The sequence below is a fragment of the Rhinatrema bivittatum genome, chromosome 1, assembly GCF_901001135.1.
Source record: "Rhinatrema bivittatum chromosome 1, aRhiBiv1.1, whole genome shotgun sequence".
Taxonomy (NCBI): domain Eukaryota; kingdom Metazoa; phylum Chordata; class Amphibia; order Gymnophiona; family Rhinatrematidae; genus Rhinatrema; species Rhinatrema bivittatum.
Window position 1 is genome coordinate 118,329,523 of NC_042615.1, and position 18,102 is coordinate 118,347,624.

The 18,102-nt window shown below is 43.2% G+C and overlaps 1 protein-coding gene across 1 annotated transcript in view; it reads left to right on the forward strand.

The window, feature by feature from the left end:
* Window positions 1–18,102, forward strand: part of TLR3 (toll like receptor 3) — a 71,205-nt gene that overhangs the window by 13,596 nt on the left and 39,507 nt on the right. The window contains exons 2-3 of the mRNA XM_029586939.1: window positions 6,600–6,814; window positions 15,270–15,725. Coding sequence (XP_029442799.1) covers window positions 15,282–15,725 — 444 coding nt within the window. The 5' untranslated portion in view covers window positions 6,600–6,814; window positions 15,270–15,281. The remainder of the gene's footprint in view (window positions 1–6,599; window positions 6,815–15,269; window positions 15,726–18,102) is intronic.

Genomic DNA, 18,102 nt, shown 5'->3' on the forward strand with positions numbered 1-18,102 from the left:
GATGATACATTTACCCAGTCAATATTGAGGTAATTGAAGTCTCCCATTATTACCGCACTACCAATTTGGTTAGCTTCCCTAATTTCTCTTAACATTTCACTGTCAGTCTCACCATCTTGACCAGGTGGACGGTAGTATACTCCTATCACTATCGTCTTCCCTGACACACAAGGGATTTCTACCCATAAAGATTCAATTGTGCCTTTAGTCTCATGCAGGATGTTTATCCTGTTGGACTCTATGCCATCCCGGACATAAAGCGCCACAGCGCCTCCCGGGTGCTCCTCTCTGTCATTGCGATATAAATTGTACCCTGGTATAGCACTGTCCCATTGGTTTTCCTCCTTCTACCATGTCTCTGAGATGCCAATTAAGTCTATGTCGTCATTCACTGCTATACATTCTAATTCTCAGGGGGCGACGACTGTTTAAAACGCGGCGTTCTGTGGAGGGGCTTCATGCCTGGGCCTCCGCTGCTCTCCTACTTACCATCTGAGAGCTCTGCTATTCTGCTGGAAACTTTTGGACATTTGCCTCATTATCCTGCCTGCAACCCGCGCCTCCACAGTCGGACCGAGAGCAAGGTCACGCCCCGCCCTGACATCATCAGGGGGCGACAACTGTTTAAAACGCGGCGTTTTACACAGGCACTGCGCGACGAAGGGGTGCGACAAAGGGGCCTGTCCCTTTGTCGCGCCCCTTCATTTCGCCCCTCGTTTAGCATCCTCGAAGCTACCCACATAATCTAGCTCTTCTACCCTCATCTGCAATGGAAATCCCTACAATCACTGGACAAGGAAATTACCTAAATATGTACGCACAGCCGAAAAACTGTATCACCAATAAGAAGAAGTATTTCAATCGGACTCTCATACCTGTCACGTCTACCGTATGTACTGCAATATTCACTACTCTCTCTTTCTTTCTTTGTAATGCACAATCAGTGCGAAAAAAAAGTCCCTATTCTTCTGAACATTATTCACACAAGCAAACCAGATTTTTTCCTAATCACCGAATCATGGTTAACTAATGCAGATACAGTTACTGTAAATAATCTAACCCCAGCCAGTTACACTGCTATCTCTGAGCCTAGAATAAACCGTAGAGGTGGTGGCTTGCTAGCCATCATTAAATCATCTCTGAAACCAGTAAAAAAACAACTTACTTTCTCTGGTTCTTTTGAAATTCTACTTATTACCACCACTTTACTAAACATTGGCATTATTTACTGTCCTCCTGGGTGTCTTAACATAGAACTTTCTATTTTCTTAGAAACTATTGCAACACTTCCTATAGATCTAAACAAAACTATTTTACTTGGAGATTTTAATGTACATATCACTAGTTCCACCATGCTCACAAACTCATTCATGGACTCTATGTCAGGTCTTGGCTGGGAACAACTCATAAAGACCCCAACTCATATTAAAGGCCAAATACTGGATCTAGTATTTTTCAATCTGCTTTTTGCCACCCCTATTTGGGACGACATCACAGTGTCCCCTATACCCTGGTCAGATCACTGTAAAATTCATTTCTCCATTAACCTAGCTTACAATAAACAAGGGACCGAAAAACATATTAAGATATTCAAAAGAAAATTTATTAGTACTGATACCTTCATTGAAGCAGTTTCACCCATCCTACCACATACTACCTCAGAAACTATAGAAGATTCAGTAGAAAAATGGAACCATGCTATTTCATCTACTCTGGATACTATTGCTCCTTTCAAACAAATTTACCCTAACAACAAAAAAAAGAAAGTAACCTCCCCTTGGTATACAAAATCCTTACAAACTTTCAAAACACTTCTTAAAAAACTTGAACGTAAATGGCGACATAATCGAACTACCGAAACAAAAAATGCCTATCACTGCACACTACGCCATTACAATAGAGAAATAGATAAAGCTAAAAAACTTTATTATGCAAATAAAATCTCCAAAACTAATGGAAATCCGAATATGCTATTTAACATTGTAAAACAGTTGGCTACCCCTCAAAGCGACAACTTTACTGAATACGACGATATCTTCTGTGATAAAATTGCCACTCATTTTAAAACAAAAGTAACAAATACCTCTAAAGAATTTTCTCAGTTACCTTATCCTTCAACTGTTCATCAATGAACAATGGTCTGAATTCTCTTTTATATCCGAGGACACCATACTTACCATAATCAACAAGCAAAAACCATCTAACTCCCCTGAAAATCCATGTTCAGGCACCTTCTTTAAAGCCCTTGGTCCACATGCCAGTACTTTTCTCTCTTCATTAGTTAACCAATCGTTAGAGACAGGACATTTTCCAAACACTTAAAAAAAAACTTCTACCAATTATGAAATCCAAAACAAAAGATGCAACAGACCTTAACAACTATAGACCTATTGCTACACTTACCTCTCTAGCCAAAGTAATTGAATCTGCAGTTCTACGTCAGCTTACCGAATTTCTATCAGATAACAACATTCTTCACATTAATCAACACGGTTTTAGAAAAGGTCATTCCACTGAAACTCTCCTCTTAGCTTCTTTTGACACACTATTCCGCGCTTTTGACTCCTACACTGACTACATCATTGTTTTCTTAGATATTTCAGCAGCTTTTGATACCGTAGACCATCACATACTCATCTCAGGCCTCAAATCCATTCGCATTACAGGTACTGTCTTAAACTGGTTTACTTCTTTTCTTACAGACCATCCTCAACAAGTTAACATTAACCACCATTCCTCCAACCCTTACACAATTTCATCCGGTGTTCCACAAGGCTCTTCACTATCTCCCATATTATTTAATATATATCTTCTACCTCTTTGTCACATTCGCTCTTCTCTCAATTTACAAATCAAAATTTATGCAGATGACATACAATTCCTAGTTCCCTACAAAACATCCTGGTTTATCCATGGTTTCCCTTTACCTGTCTACTATCAACTCCTGGCTCTCTCACAACCGCTTGAAACTGAACCCATCCAAGACCGAAATTGTCCATTTATCATCCATCTCAGATACTTCTATAGGTCCACCTTCACACTGGTCTATAAACGGGACATCTATTCCCATTACATAATACGCTACAAACTTAGATGTTATCATAAACTCAGATCTATCAATGAAACAACACATTTCTTCTTTAATAAAAAAATCCTTCTATAAGCTACAGCTCCTTAAACGTCTTCGTCCCCTCCTCTTTTACCAAGATTTTCGAACTATCCTCCAATCCTTCATTTTTTCTGGCTTAGACTACTGTAATGCCCTCTGCTTAGGACTTCCCGATTCTATAATTCATCCCTTACAAATCATTCAAAATAGTGCAGCTCGTATTTTATCAGGTACTCCTGTTCGAAAACATATTACACCCATTCTTCAATCTCTTCATTGGTTACCCATAAAATATAGAATAAAATATAAAATTCTCACTATCATTCACGGTCTAATAAATAACTCATCTTCCACATGGCTCTGTTCACTACTTCGCATTTATAAACCAGCACGACATTTAAGATCTCTAACCCAAAATTTACTAGATATTCCCTCCCCACAACAGGCCAGACTAGATATCACCAGAAGAAGGGCCTTCTCAGTAGCAGGCCCCTCTCTCTGGAATTCTTTACCTAATCTACTTCGTCTATTATCCAATTCACAACAATTTAAAAAATCATTAAAAACATATCTATTTCAAACAGCATTCAACATCCCTTCACAATCGAATCAACAACACTCCACTACCTAGTATCCTTCCCGGCCTCCATAAGGTTATCTCATTTTTCTTCTCATTTCAAACCCCCCCCCCCCCTTCTACCCCTTTCCTTCCCATGATTATAAATTGAACTTTGGCCGAGCTCCATTATTATTTGACTTTTGTTAACATTATTACCTTTTAAGGTATATACCAGTTTTTGTATTTTAATATTATTTTAATTTAATTTAATTTTTATTTTCATTTTTACTTTGTAAACCGTTTAGACAAAATACCCTGTTTTGAAAAACGGTATATAAATACTTTCAAATAAATAAATAAATACATAAATACATTCTCCCATCTTACTTCTTAGACTTCTGGCATTAGCATACAAACATTTCAAAGTTTGTTTTTTGTATTTTCATTCTGCTTTTTAATTGATAGGGATAAGTTAGAATTTTTAGCTCAGATTAGTTTTTAGTTACAGGCACCTGGACTACTTTTCTTATTATTGGAACCTCACTGTCGGGATGCCCTAATTCTAATGCATCATTATTATCCTTTGAAGATATCTCTCTCCGAACCATACGCTGCTGAGCGACTGTCAGCTTTCCCCTTAGAGCAGCTTTTAAACTAAAACAATCTCTTTTTTGAAGGTTAGCGCCAGCAGTCTGGTTCTACCCTGGTTAAGGTGGAGCCCATCCCTTTGGAAAAGACTCCCCCTTCCCCAAAAGGTTCCCCAGTTCCTAACAAAACTGAATCCCTCTTCCTTGCACCATCATCTCATCCACGCATTGAGACTCCGGAGCTCTGCCTGCCTCTGGTGACCTGCGCGTGGAACAGGGAGCATTTAAGAGAATGCTACCCTGGAGGTTCTGGATTTAAGCTTTCTACCTAAGAGCCTAAATTTGGCTTCCATAACCTTCCTCCCACATTTTCCTATGTCGTTGGTGCCCACATGTACCATGACAGCCGGCTCCTCCCCAGTAAAAGGTAAGGTGGCCGCGCCGCGGGTGTGCTGCGGACAGCACACGTAACACATACTTGCAATCGCCAGTTCACTGATACCTCACCAGTTCATGCAGACGTCACCTAGATCCTTCCACATTTCACTGTGACTCCCTCACCACTTAACCCAGACCTCCTACCGAAAAATTGCCAATGAGTGCAATTTGATTTCCATGACTCAGCAGGTGTAAAAGCATGCATATAACTTCAATATTTATTTATTTATTGAAATTTCTATTCCACCCATTTACCAATTTCTCTTTTGGGTGGATTACAACATAATCTACCTTATAAATGGCCTGTGACCGACGGCCCGCAAATGCGCAGTAGAGCACAGCTCTACTGCGCATGTGCGGGCAAGGACGTCGATCAGAAAAAAAAAATGGCGGTGGGGCCGCAGGAGCGGGAGGAGAAGCAGCGGCGCCGCGCGCGCGCGGTGCCGCTGCTTCTCCTCCCCAGATCTGCCGGCAGATCTCGGGGGGGGGAGGGTGTCACTCCCGCGCCCCCCCCCCCCCCGAGATCTGCCGGCAGGAGCGGGAGGAGAAGCAGCGGCGCCGCGCGCGCGGTGCCGCTACTTCTCCTCCCCAGATCTGCCGGCAGATCTCGCGGGGATCACTGCCGCGCGCGCGGGAGTGACACCCCCCCCGAGATCTGCCGGCAGGAGCAGGAGGAGTTAATGGAGCCGGGTGAGGGTTGCGGGAAGTCGCGCTTACGGCGCCGGGAGGAAATGGAGGTGGGTGAAGGGAGGGACTGAGTGGGAGGGAGGGAGAGGGGGACTGAGTGAGTGGGAGGGAGAGGGGGGACTGAGTGAGTGGGAGGGAGGGAGAGGGGGGACTGAGTGGGAGGGAGTGAGGGAGAGGAGGGAGTGAGGGAGAGGGGGGGACTGAGTGAGAGGAGAGGGAGGGGGGAGAGGAGTGGGTGGGGGAGGGGGGTGGTGAAGAGTGAGGGGAGAGAGAATGAGGGGGAGGTGAGAGACAGAGGGATGTAGCCCGTTTTAACGGGCTTTACGGCTTGTACAAAATAAACAATGTTCCCATTAAAACATTATAATAGCAAAAAACTTTAAAACAAATACATAATACACATTCAAAACACTCTTATATTCCCATAACCATCTTTCTCATCTAAAACCCTTTAAAAGCTTCATTAAATTGATCCGTCTTTAAGGCTTTATGAAATAGTTTGTAATCTATTTATTTATAGAAATGTTTTTAAGTTTTTGGTTAGGTTTAAACAAATAGAAAGAAAAAGGTATTTCGTGAAACCCTTCATCCTTAAAAAATATATACTTTTTGAACAAATTTAATCAATTTCCCAACTCAGATAAGTCCCCCCAACACGGTCCATGTTTTGCTGTGCGGCTGCCTCGGGAGGGACATTTCAAACAAAGAATAAAGTCAATATTGTATATCAGAGCATATCCACGAGACTGCTCTCAACACATAGTAAGACATGGAAGCATACAGTAAATGTATCTGCGCTTATCACTTAACAAAATACTAACCTGTGTGTACATTTCTGAACCCCCAACCCAGAAGGCCCCTAAACACCTCGTTTTTCCTTTATCATTTCTGTGTGTCACTGCTAATACAGGCATACTTCTGTTTTTTTTTTTTTATTAAATACTGCTTACAAGCATGCATGCTACTTTTATGCGTGACTTTTGATTTTTACGCAGTGAAGCCTTTCGAAAAATTCACCCCTAAATACCCTACTGCTGAAGAAGAAAGATGGGAAAGGGCGATAGATGTCACAGTCCACTTAGGGACAAGTGACTTGACTAGAAAGCAGGCCAGTGCAGCGCAAAAGAAATTCAGGAACTGAGGGGAAGGTCTGTGGGCAGCTGCTGAGAATGTGGCCTTTTCTGAGGTGTTATCTATCTTCCCTCTTTGTCTTATGCAGTCAAGTTACACAAGAAACTTCAATGCATGGCTAAAGTGCTAGTACAAGGAAGAAAGACTGGGGTTTTCTTGGGGACTTGGCGCCCTGCCTGGAAGGATAGAAGCCTGCCTGTGTCCATGAAGGATCATCACATTGAGAAGAGTTTTAAACTGAGGATGGTGTGGCATCTGGAAGCTCTTTGAATCAGGCTGTCATCCCCTTAGCGGACAGAGAAGGTAAGCAGAAAAATGCACAAAGTTGGGAATCCCATTAACAAATCTATAAAGAACAAGATGAACAGGGTTTGTAGGAATGAGGATACACGGGGGGTGGGGAGAGAAGGAGCAATACCTGGAAGGCTAGTGGTCTGGATGATAAATGTGAATATTGTTGCTATCAAGGATACATGCCGTAATGAGTCTTCATGGCTGGATTATTAGTATATCGAGCTATAATCTGTTCATGAAGGAAAGAATAGGCAGAAAGGGGGCAGCTATAGCAGTTTATGTAAAAAAAAAAAAATCCCAACTACATTAAAGCAATGGAAATGCAGGCAGAGGGGAAGGGAGGAGATACTGTGGGTTCTGTTAGAATGGGGTAATTGCACCTTCCTTAACACTGGTGTGATCTCTAGACCTCGAAAGCAGGTGGAGGAGCCAGATAGAGAATTACCTAATGAATACATTTTAAGTGAATGCAAAATAAAGCTGAGCTCCTGCCTCCTTACATGCTGAATTTGTTTTGATTAGATTAACCCTAAATTTAGTAAGTGGACAGTTCTTGACTATGTGTGATGTCTGAATTTTCCTACAGTTACTTAGGAGGGTTTTTAGAGATTTAGACGCTACACTTTCAAAGCAGCACACGGGCGCACAAGTGCGCATGTTTGTCAGCCCACGCCCAGGGACACGGCTGTTTTATAACACGTGCACATGATATAAAATAGCCTTGCTGCGCGCACATGGGAACTCGATTTTAAGCAGGGCTGCAAATCCTGCTTCTGACGCTTAAGTGGAGGGATTTTGAAACAGGCGCGCGCCAAGGCCGTTGCCCATTTTACCAGTCCGTTCCCAGTTCACCCAGTTAAGGGCTAGGACTTCCAAACCCCCTGGTTTAATAGGTTTCCTTCCCCCCCCCCCCCCCTGTTAGACCCAACCCTGCTCCGCTGATCTGTTTAGCTTTTTTTTTGTTTTATGACTTACATACCATCCATTGCAGAAGTAAAGTTATGAGGCAGGGGATCCCAGAGCACGCCGGTGCGCGTTAAGCATTGATGCGCTAATTTCAATGTGAAATCCATGAATGCTTATGCCCCGCCCAGACCACACCCATGCGCTGGGAAACATTTTTTTATTTGTGCATGCAGCAGGAGATACGTACGTATCCAGGCAGATTTTAGAATCCGTTCGGCGCATGCGGACCTAACATATTCACGTATCCCCCTAATTGATGTGCATGCCGGGCTTTTAAAATTCACCCGTAAGAGAGCAATTCTGAAACTGCCGGCAAAAGCGTAGAGTCCATGGGTACTTTTGACCCGCAGACCTTGCCTCAGTTTTCAAAGGAAAAAGATTCCCTTTTGAAAATTTCCTAAGAAAACGTACCCGAGCAACTCTGCACTTTTTGTGCAAATACATGAATTTTTTTTTTTTTTAAATGAAAATGCTTCTGCGTACTCACGAGCGCTTCCCCGACTCCGTCCCTGGGAAGGTCTCATGGGTAAAATTGCGTGCATTGTGATACTACGCTCGTTTTACCGGCCCAGAGCAGGTGATTTTCAAAAATCTCCATTTCTGCAGGCAAAGCCCTCTTTTACCGGTGGAAATGGCTTCGAAATGTGCCCTTTTTTTAATCAATGCAATGAAGGGGGATGGCGTTTCTGGTGAGATTTAAATTTGACAGATATTGTAGAAACCAAAGCTGGAAGAACCTGGACTCCCTGCAAGGGGTGCTCCTCGGACCACTGGTGAAAGAACTCACAAGGGAGAGGACAATCCTGGGTCTGGAACTTACAAGAGGGAAGTGTTTCTAATGTCAGGAATTTGAAAACAGGCTGAAATCTATCGGGTCTGGGTGTGGCTGTACAGTAAATACTGTACTTTGCACATCTCTACGCCATGTATATCTAAAAAGACAGAAAGCAGCATAGCCCCCAGGATGCAGACCTAGTGTGAATGGTTTACCAAATGGAAAATATTTAACCTATGTAATATTTTAAAATATGATGTGTTGATATCTAAAGCAGGACAAAAAACAAAAAACCTTGGTCCTGAATTACCAAGCATGAAACAAAATGGAAGAAATGAGGACTGATTTGATTTTTGCCATAGGCCTGTGAAGAATATAATATCTGGTGAATTTTGTCAGATAAGTAGTTACTACTACTTATTATTTATAAAAGTGTCATCTAGAGTGCAAATGCAACTGTTAAAATAAATAATCAGTACAAGTTAGAATCTCATAAATAAAGAAAAATGGGTACAGAAGGTTATAGGAACCTATCCCAAAAATTGTAAGGCCAGATTTAAAGATTAAGCACAATAAGTAAGAAAAAATTGCAGAAATTCTGCAAGTTAGTTGTGCAGTTTAAAAATGGCACATCTTTTGTCCAAGGATTTCATTTCCTGTAACTTCTAAAAAGGAAAACAAGTGGAAACAAAAACTTGTGTAACAAGAACTGGGGGTCTTTTACCTGGAAAGAGTTAATTCTGAGGATCGGGCCAAAGTCCCGCAGTGCTGTTTGCGGAAGTTTTGGCTTATACAATTTGCTTGCAAAAATCAGTCCCCTTCCAGTGAAGGTGACAAGAGATGGACAAGAGACATGGGGATAGGACTGTAAAACCGAGGTGGTTCATATAGGCTGCCCCAAAGGAGGAGAAAGAGAACCTATAATATGTGGTCTAGCTAGCAAAATGAGTTAAAACAAAAAAAAAAACAAAAAAAAAGGGAAGGGGGTTGAGGTGGAGAGAGTGGACTTGGTGAACAAAAAAGAGGAATTGAGTCCCAGGCATTAGGAGGAAAAGGAGTGAAGCCTGAGCAGGTTGCAGCAGGTGGGGAAGAAGGGGTCGGGGATGGGCGGTGCAGGAAGGAACACAAGGAAAGATACAGACTGAGAGTGCAGAGTTTCAAAGCAGTTTCAGTCGACTTCAAGCTTTCCAAAGAAATAGGAAAGAGGAAGAGTGAGTCATATTGGAGGGGTGGAGTTTAAAACTTCGAGACCTGGACTTCATTCTGATAAAATTCTGCATTTCCTGCACCGGAGAGATATGGGAAAGAGAAGCCAGTAAGAGGTTTACAGTCAGCAAAGTCAGAAAAAAAGAGTGTTTATTTGGGCAATAAGAGTGGAACGAGAGGACAGATTTTTGCAACATTGTAGAGGAAGAAGTGGGAAGATTTTAAACAGGGCTTGAGTGTGTAAGGAAAAGGAGAGAGAAGAGTTAAAGGTGTTTTCCAGGGGGGTGGGTTTCTGGGGCCAAAGTGAGAAGGCTTCTATAGACAGAAACAGAGAATAAGGAAGCTGAGTGGCAAATGGAAGAAAATGAAGGAGTTTTGTTTTGGACATAGTGAATTTGAGAAGTGAATCCAAGAGGGGATGTTATAGAGATGATCACCCAGGCTGGGCAGAAAAAGAGAGTTGAAAACTGAGAAAGTAATAGTTGTGTGCCATCCACATAGATATGGTAGTTAAAAATGAAAAAAATAAATAAAGATTTCCAGACAGATTATGAAGAAAAGGAATAGGACAATAAATAGAGATTCAGATGACCTGTGATCCATGCATTCAGATTGTTGAAATCCAATGATGTCACACTTATTTGCTTCCTTTCTTTACTTGCTTCACTAAATACTTAAAGGTTTGCAAAGTAAGGATGTAAGGAGCATGTGATATTAGCAGCTCCAAATAATATGGAGTCTATAAAACCTACAAGTGGAAAGCAATCATAGAGGAGAGGCGAGACAGGGAAATAGGATAAAGAAATTCAAATACTTCAAAATTATAGATCAGGCACAAGAAGCAAACCTCTTTCAGAAGAAAGAAGGCTCTAGAACGAGAGGACATGATATGAAGCTCCCAGGAGGAGGGCAGTGGGAGTAAGACTCAGGAGCAACATAATTATACGTTTCCTCACTTAATGATGTGCAGGGGAAAAATGCTGGGGCCAGGATCCCCCCCGGGTTCCCACTTACCCGGTCCAGTGGGGATCTGCTGACTCTGATTAGGCTGAAGCCTTGAACTTCCTTAAGCTGAAACCGCGATAGAATGGCATGAACACGGCCTAAGTAAGGTCAAGGCTTTGGCCTAGTCCTAGGCCCAATGCCTGGGCGTTGGCCTAGGCTGGAGACCGGACACAGGCCCGATGCTGTGGCCTGTACCGCAGGCTGGGTCTTAATGCCAGAATCCCGGCCTGAGTAGTGGCCTGATGCCACTATTCAACCTGAAGACAGGGTCCTGACACTGGGGCCGCAGCCTGGACCCAGACTCAAGTCCAGGTCCTAATGCCAGGGCTTAGGCCGGGATTCAGACCCAGACCGATGCCAAGACCTGACCCAGAGGCCAGGTCCCAATGCCGGAGCCTTGGCCTGGATCAACACTGTGATTTGATCCGGAGGCCTGGTCCCAATGCCAGGGCCTTGGCCCAGGCCCTAGCCATGACCCAATCCAGTGGCCGAGTTCTGACACTCGCCAGGTCCCAACGTCTGAGTCTTGGCACAGGGCCAGGCCCAGGGTCAAGCCCAGGCCTCAGAGCCCAGGTATGGGAACTCTTTTTTGGTCCTCTTCTTTTTTCAGCTGCTTGAAAGCCAAATTATGCCATCCGCTTGGGTCACACCAGAGTGAATTAAGATTCACCCCAGCGGACGGTGCCATTTAGATGTACAGCAAGGTGTATGGCATTGACATATATCAGTTAACTCCGGTGCATTAATCCCAGTGGATGGCATCATTTGGCTTTCAAGCAGCCGAAGAAAGAAGAGGACCAAAGAAGAGCTCCCAGGCCTGGGCTCCAAGGCCTGGCTGACCCTGAGCTGACGTCCAGGCATTGGGACCCAGCTTCCTGGCTGAGACTCCAGCATTGGGCCTGGGTCCGGGCCTAGGCCCCTACATCGGGACCTGGCTACCAGGTGGGGTAATAGTGTCGGGCTGAGTCACCGGTTTTGGGTTGCAGCAACGGGCCTGAGTCTGGACCGAGGATCCTGTGACAGAACCTGGTCTCCGGGTCAAGTCATGGCATTGGGCCAAGGCTTCAGCCTCGGGACCAAGCTTCCAGATCGTGTCATAATGATGGGCCTGGGTCTGGACCTAGGTATCTGCGTCAGAATCCTGGCTCCTTGGCTGGTCATAGAGTTGGGCCTAGGCTCAGGCCCTGGCCAAGGCCGAGGCCTCAGCATTGGGACCCTGCCTGTGGGTCGGGTTGCAGCATCGGGCCTCAATCTGTGCCGAGGCCCTGCCATCGGGACCCAGTCTTCATCGGATACCCGACAGATCAAGTTTTTTTTTTTCATGTTTGTGGGTCTCGGCCGAGGCTCCGGCATCTGCCCATGCCTCCACTGAGACCCCAGCATTGCACTCGGGTCTAGGCTGTGGCCCCTGCTTTGCCCTCAGCCTAGGCCCTGGGCAAGGCCCCATCTTTGGGCCTAGAACTAGGCCCGATGCATTGGTTTAAAACAAAATAAACAAATAAGGTTTGTTTCATTCAGGAGGGCGCCCGATTCAGTTCTGGGCCCCCTGAATAAAACAAATTAGCCTTAATCATCACATTTTGCATTTTCATTATATTAAACGAATGCACATCCCTAAATGGTGGTGAATGCACAGAATTCAAAAAAGTATGGGATAAATACAGAGGATTCTTAGTGGGGATGAAGTGAAGGGAAAATTGGAGACCAACTGGGCTCTATGTCACTACACCAGGAATGAAAGTGAGCATACTAAATGAGCCTAATAATCCTTCCCTGCTGTTGTTTTCTATGACGTTGGTAGAAATAGCGTTATGAAGTTACAGTACTGCATACAACACACCCTTTATTCCTGCAACAGGAGATACAATGAGAGGAGTGATGAAGACAATGCAAAGGGCATAGACATTAAACCTGATCTAGTAGTACTGGAAGCCATGGGGTAGCCAGGTTGGTGCCAATGAGCTACAACTTTTCAGAAACTAACTATGTTGATGCCAGCAGGTTTATGGTAACTGGGTATTATCCATGAAGGCCATGGGGACCTAGGAGTCTGGATGTGCAGGCAACATCCTCACTAGGGGTTTGTTAGCTGTTTAGATTGTTAGGCTTGGTGGTAAGATACTGGGGAGGGGGAAGGGCCTGGGGAAGGATCTTGTATGGTCATTGTAATAACTACAAACTTAGTAAAAGAAACAATCAAAACATAGACATAAACAGTGATAAGTGCAACATAGACATCAGAATGTATAGAACTGATTATTAGGAGTGTGTCAGTAAGCTGGGGCAAGTGCTCAACCTCTAAACGTCAGTGTTATAATCTTGGGTGATAAAGTGTGGACTTTTGGTCTTTGCAAGAGGTGGTACCTCCCACAGGGAGGAGCCCTGTAGGGACATGCAGCAATAGGCCAACTCAGAGAGCTTATGGACACAGTGTATTATCTTTATTATACTGCAAAGAATGGTAGACTCAGGCTGTAGTTGCAGGTCCCTGCCAGAGAGGAGTCTCTGGCGCTATAGTGTTCTCAGTTGGCCGTGAAGAACCTTAACTAGCTTAGCCTCATCAGCCCAGATAACCAGTGGAAGCAGAATGAAGTCCCCGGAGGTGGAGAGTAGGGGTTCAATATGAGACAGAGCAGAGAATGCAGGAACAGCAGAACTCACTGAATTGGCGTTGCAGATGATAGAGAGCCTTCGCCAAGTAGAGATATTGGACAGAAGGGGTGCCCCTGAGATGCGGGTACCCTGAATGTCCAAAAAATGTTATGGTACCCCGAAGGCCAGGCAGGAACCCGAGGAGCGGGTGTCCCGGACATACCTGTAGTAGCGGTATTCTGGATCGTTAGTAAGGCAAGCTGAGGAGGTAAATACTTTGAGGCTTCCATAATTAGTCTGGCCACAAAGGAAGGAAGGAACAGAACGAGGCCCCCGAGGAGCAGGTACCCAGATGATCTCGATGGCATTCCTTATCTAGGCCCAGTGGAAGAGGTATAGCCCTCGAGGAGCGAGTGCCAAGTAGTCCAGTGAAAAACCAGAGCAGCGTCTGGCAGAGAGGCAGAGAAGCAGGTAAAACCTTGCTAGCTCGTATTACTGTGGGAGTTATGTGTTTAAATGAGGAAACTTCCTTACGTCATGCGAGGGGGATGCTTCCAAGGTTCCCGCCATGACGTAGGTAAAAGGGCGGAGTCACGCCTGTGCGCGCTCCTAGGAGGTACCTGGGCAAGATGGCAAATGCAATCGCCCATGCCGGTCCGGGAACGCTGTGAGCATCGAAATGGAGAAGCCAGTGTGTAAGAGGAGATGAAAGAAAGATGAGCAGGAGTGGGCACAGGAGTGGGCACAGCCATCTGCGACTGACGGGCGCAACAGTCAGCTGATGTTTTTGGAAGCCCTGCATCAGGGGGTACTTAACTTAGTACAATGGATGACACAATTTTTTTTTTTAACACATGGAGATCGTGTGATCCATTGTCGAGTGACCACTCACTAAGATAAGTCCTGCATCAGGGGGAACTTCCCGAAATGCCAGCTGATGTTGGGTTTGGGTTAATATATTTTTTAATGCAGTTCATTCTGTGCCTTTGTTTTTGGGGAAAAGTTTTTACCTGCAATTTAAAAAAATATATTCTCAAAAGGTTGTATTCCAGAGACTATTGGCATCTTTTTGGGTCCGCATGGGGGGAATGATTGAGAGCATTTGTCCCAGCTTGCTGACACTTTCCTCATAATCACTTCTACACATTCTGATGTCTATGTTGCACTTACGCCATCTAAGTACATGTTTTGATTGCTCTTTTTATTAGTTTGTGCTTTCCGTTTACAAGGATAGCTGTTTTGGCTCTTTTGTTCTGTGTTGACAACTGCTTTGTCATTGTAATAACTAGGCATCCTAGTTGAAACACAGCTGCTCATGTAGCCAGGTCTGTCTGGAAGGCTATGAAGGGAGCCTAGGAGGCCAGATGTTTGGGCGTTGGCTACTCTGGTATTGGTAGCTAGTTAGATCATTGCAAAGCTTTGTGGATAGATAAGGGAAGGGTGGGGTGCTGGGTGTGAACTAAGCAGCGATTCTGTGCGCTCATCTGCCCAAAACAAGAAGACAAATGAGGAAAATGAGAAAAGCATTTTATGGCTGGCAGTTTCGATATATCCTCAGCAATGTGGACAGAATAAGTGAGTAGACTGGCTGGGCTGGCTGGTCTTTTTCTGCTATGTTACTAAGCTATTGTTTCATTGTCAAAAATACATTAAAGCAAACAAGCATCAAACAATAAAACAAAACCTAGATAGCAACAACATAACACCTGCATAAAATGTAAATGTAGTATTGCTACTATATCTGCAGAAAATAAATGTTGTTCTCCTTGCTCCTATAGTGGAAAAATTGTTTGGATTTTTGTTTCTCAAAATATTGCAGTTGGTCTGATTTCTTCTGTGTCATTGCCATGCAAACAATATTCGAAATGCCTCTCTTAATGTCCTTTCTAATTGGTGCTGCACTTTTGATTTGCTTTATAGAAGAAACCAACCATGATAAATTCCTTCCCCTCTTCGGTCAGCATTCTGTTGGCACTTTTTGCCTTCTGCTTCCCATGCACATCTACTGGGAACCAGTGCAAGATCCAAAAGGAAATGGCAGACTGCAGTCACTTAAAACTGTCCCAGATCCCTGCAGATCTGCCCAGTAACATAACAGCTCTGAACTTGTCTCATAACCAGCTGAAGGAACTGCCACCTGCAAACCTGTCCAGATACAACCAGCTGGTAGATCTAAATGCTGGGTACAACATCATCACAAAGATAGATAAAGTCTTGTGCCAAAATCTGCCCGCGCTGAACGTATTGAGCCTGCAGCACAACGAGCTTCATCAGCTCTCTGAAAAGGACTTCCACTTCTGTGCCAACCTGACTGAGCTCAGTTTAGCAAGCAACAGGATAAAAGATATCAAAGGGGATCCTTTCCTAAATCTCAAGGTAAGGCATCAACACACGTGGCTTTCATTTCTTTTATTTGGCAGTACAGGTCTGAACGTGAATGCACTGTACTGAACGCACTTCCGATGTTTACCTGTCCGTCTCACCTCAGAAAAAAAAAAATTCTTTACTTTCTGTGGCCTTAACCCTTGTTTTCGCCTGAAGAAAGGCTGGCTGGTTCCGAAAAACGTTTTCTATGAAATGTTTATTCATTGTCCATTACCCAGAAATGACCAAAGGCACAGATGGCAGAGAAACAGGCATCATTACAAGTTGTTCTCCAGGTCTTTTTTGCTGTGCTTGCGTGCTGGTGGTAAAAGCCTCCTTTACTGATGTCACTGTTGGTGTCTGGGTATATTGCACAATCAGGAGACTGTCTAAAATTTTTAGCTATTTTTATGTAGTTTGGTTTTAAACGAAAAAAAAAGAGCATGACTTTGAAAAAACTGCTGAGGTTTGTATAGTATATCTTTTAATTTGTGAATCCTCCTTCAATGTGATCAGCATTAAATCTGAAGCACTCAGAAAGAGAGATTTATTTTCACAAGAAACGCCTCTCTTTTGTAGTGAAGGGGAAACAGCTTTGAAAATTCAGCCTTGAGGGTCAGCCATCCACCATTATATTACTAGTTTAGCTAAAATAAAGAAATAAACAGACTTTTTCTGTTCATAAGAACATAAGAAATTGCCATACCAGGTCAGACCAAGGGTCCATCAAGCCCAGTATCCTGTTTCCAACAGTGGCCAATCCAGACTATAAGTACCTGGCAGGATCCCAAACATCTCACACCAAAAAGAGAGGAAAAAAGGATCAAACGTCCAATTCTCTGAATTCTACCCAACCACCTAAATTATATAAAAATCAATTTTTGTATATGAAAGCAAATGACAACATCATAAATGATCGCTTTATGATTTCAGTCTGCAGCCTCTCGCCGCACAATGGGCCACAAGCCGTGATCAGCCTCTGAAGCAATAAGTTCTGTTTAATCATTTATTGTCATATTGCTGTCTTTTTTTATGTTCTCAAACCTGTTTATTATATCAAATTTTTAACAAATCATTTAAACCACCCGAAAAGAGTTTTTTCAATAATATTGTTTTTCAATAATGTTGAAAAAACTCTTTTCGGGTGGTTTAAATGATTTGTTAAAAATTTGATATAATAAACAGGTTTGAGAACATAAAAAAAAGACAGCAATATGACAATAAATGATTAAACAGAACTTATTGCTTCAGAGGCTGATCACGGCTTGTGGCCCATTGTGCGGCGAGAGGCTGCAGACTGAAATCATAAAGCGATCATTTATGATATTGTCTTTTGCTTTCATATACAAAAATTGATTTTTATATAATTTAGGTGGTTGGGTAGAATTCAGAGAATTGGACGTTTGATCCTTTTTTCCTCTCTTTTTGGTGTGCGATATTGACTAGAGAGGGTTGTTGCTTTTTTCTATTTAGGATCCCAAACATTACATTTATTTACAAAAACTTAATTTACACAATTTGTATTCCACTAACTCGCAGGAAACTGTCCAATGTGGAGTATAACAATAAGTAAACAATTTCAAAACTAAAATTACATGCATAACATTATTAAAAAGTCACATAACACTTTCCTTTATAAACAATAAAAACCATCTGTATTTAAATTTCAAAAACATAAAAACAATTAAATCCCCAGAAACACCTTAGCATAAGCCTCTTGAAAAAGCCATTTTTTTACACCCTTTCAGAACTTCTTTATAAATAGATCCTATGCTACTAATGCTGGCAACAAACAGTGGCTATTTCTTATTGATTAATAGCAGTTTATGGACTTCTCCAGGAACTTATCCAACCCATTTTAAAACCCAGCTACACTGCCTTAACCACATCCTCTGGCAATGAATTCCAGAGCTTAATTGTGCATTGAGTAAAAAGAATTTTCTCTGATTTGTTTTAAATATGCTCTTGCTAACTTCATGGAGTGTCCCCCTAGTCCTTGTATGATAGGGGCAATGGACAGTCCATGGCATTTTTCAAAATGGCGTCACCAGCCCTTGGCCCTTATCATGTGACAGGGGCTGCAAAATGCTAGCCCCTATCACAAGATGGGACAAATGGTTGCTGGCACCATTTTGAATAATGGCAGCCGCTGACCTGGGAGAAGGAGATTGCTCCTGGGCTTCGTGCTAGACCACCAGGCAAATTTGGTGAATCATGGGGGGGGGGGGGGACGGACGACATGAGGGTGGGCTAGGGAAGATGAGGTGGTCATCTGTTGTGGGGCTCAATATTCTAATGAACAGGAAGGATTGGGGTGGATTCTGGGTTATTTTTTTTTAATGAAATGGAGAAATTAAAAAAAAACAACAATCCAGGCATAGACCCAAAA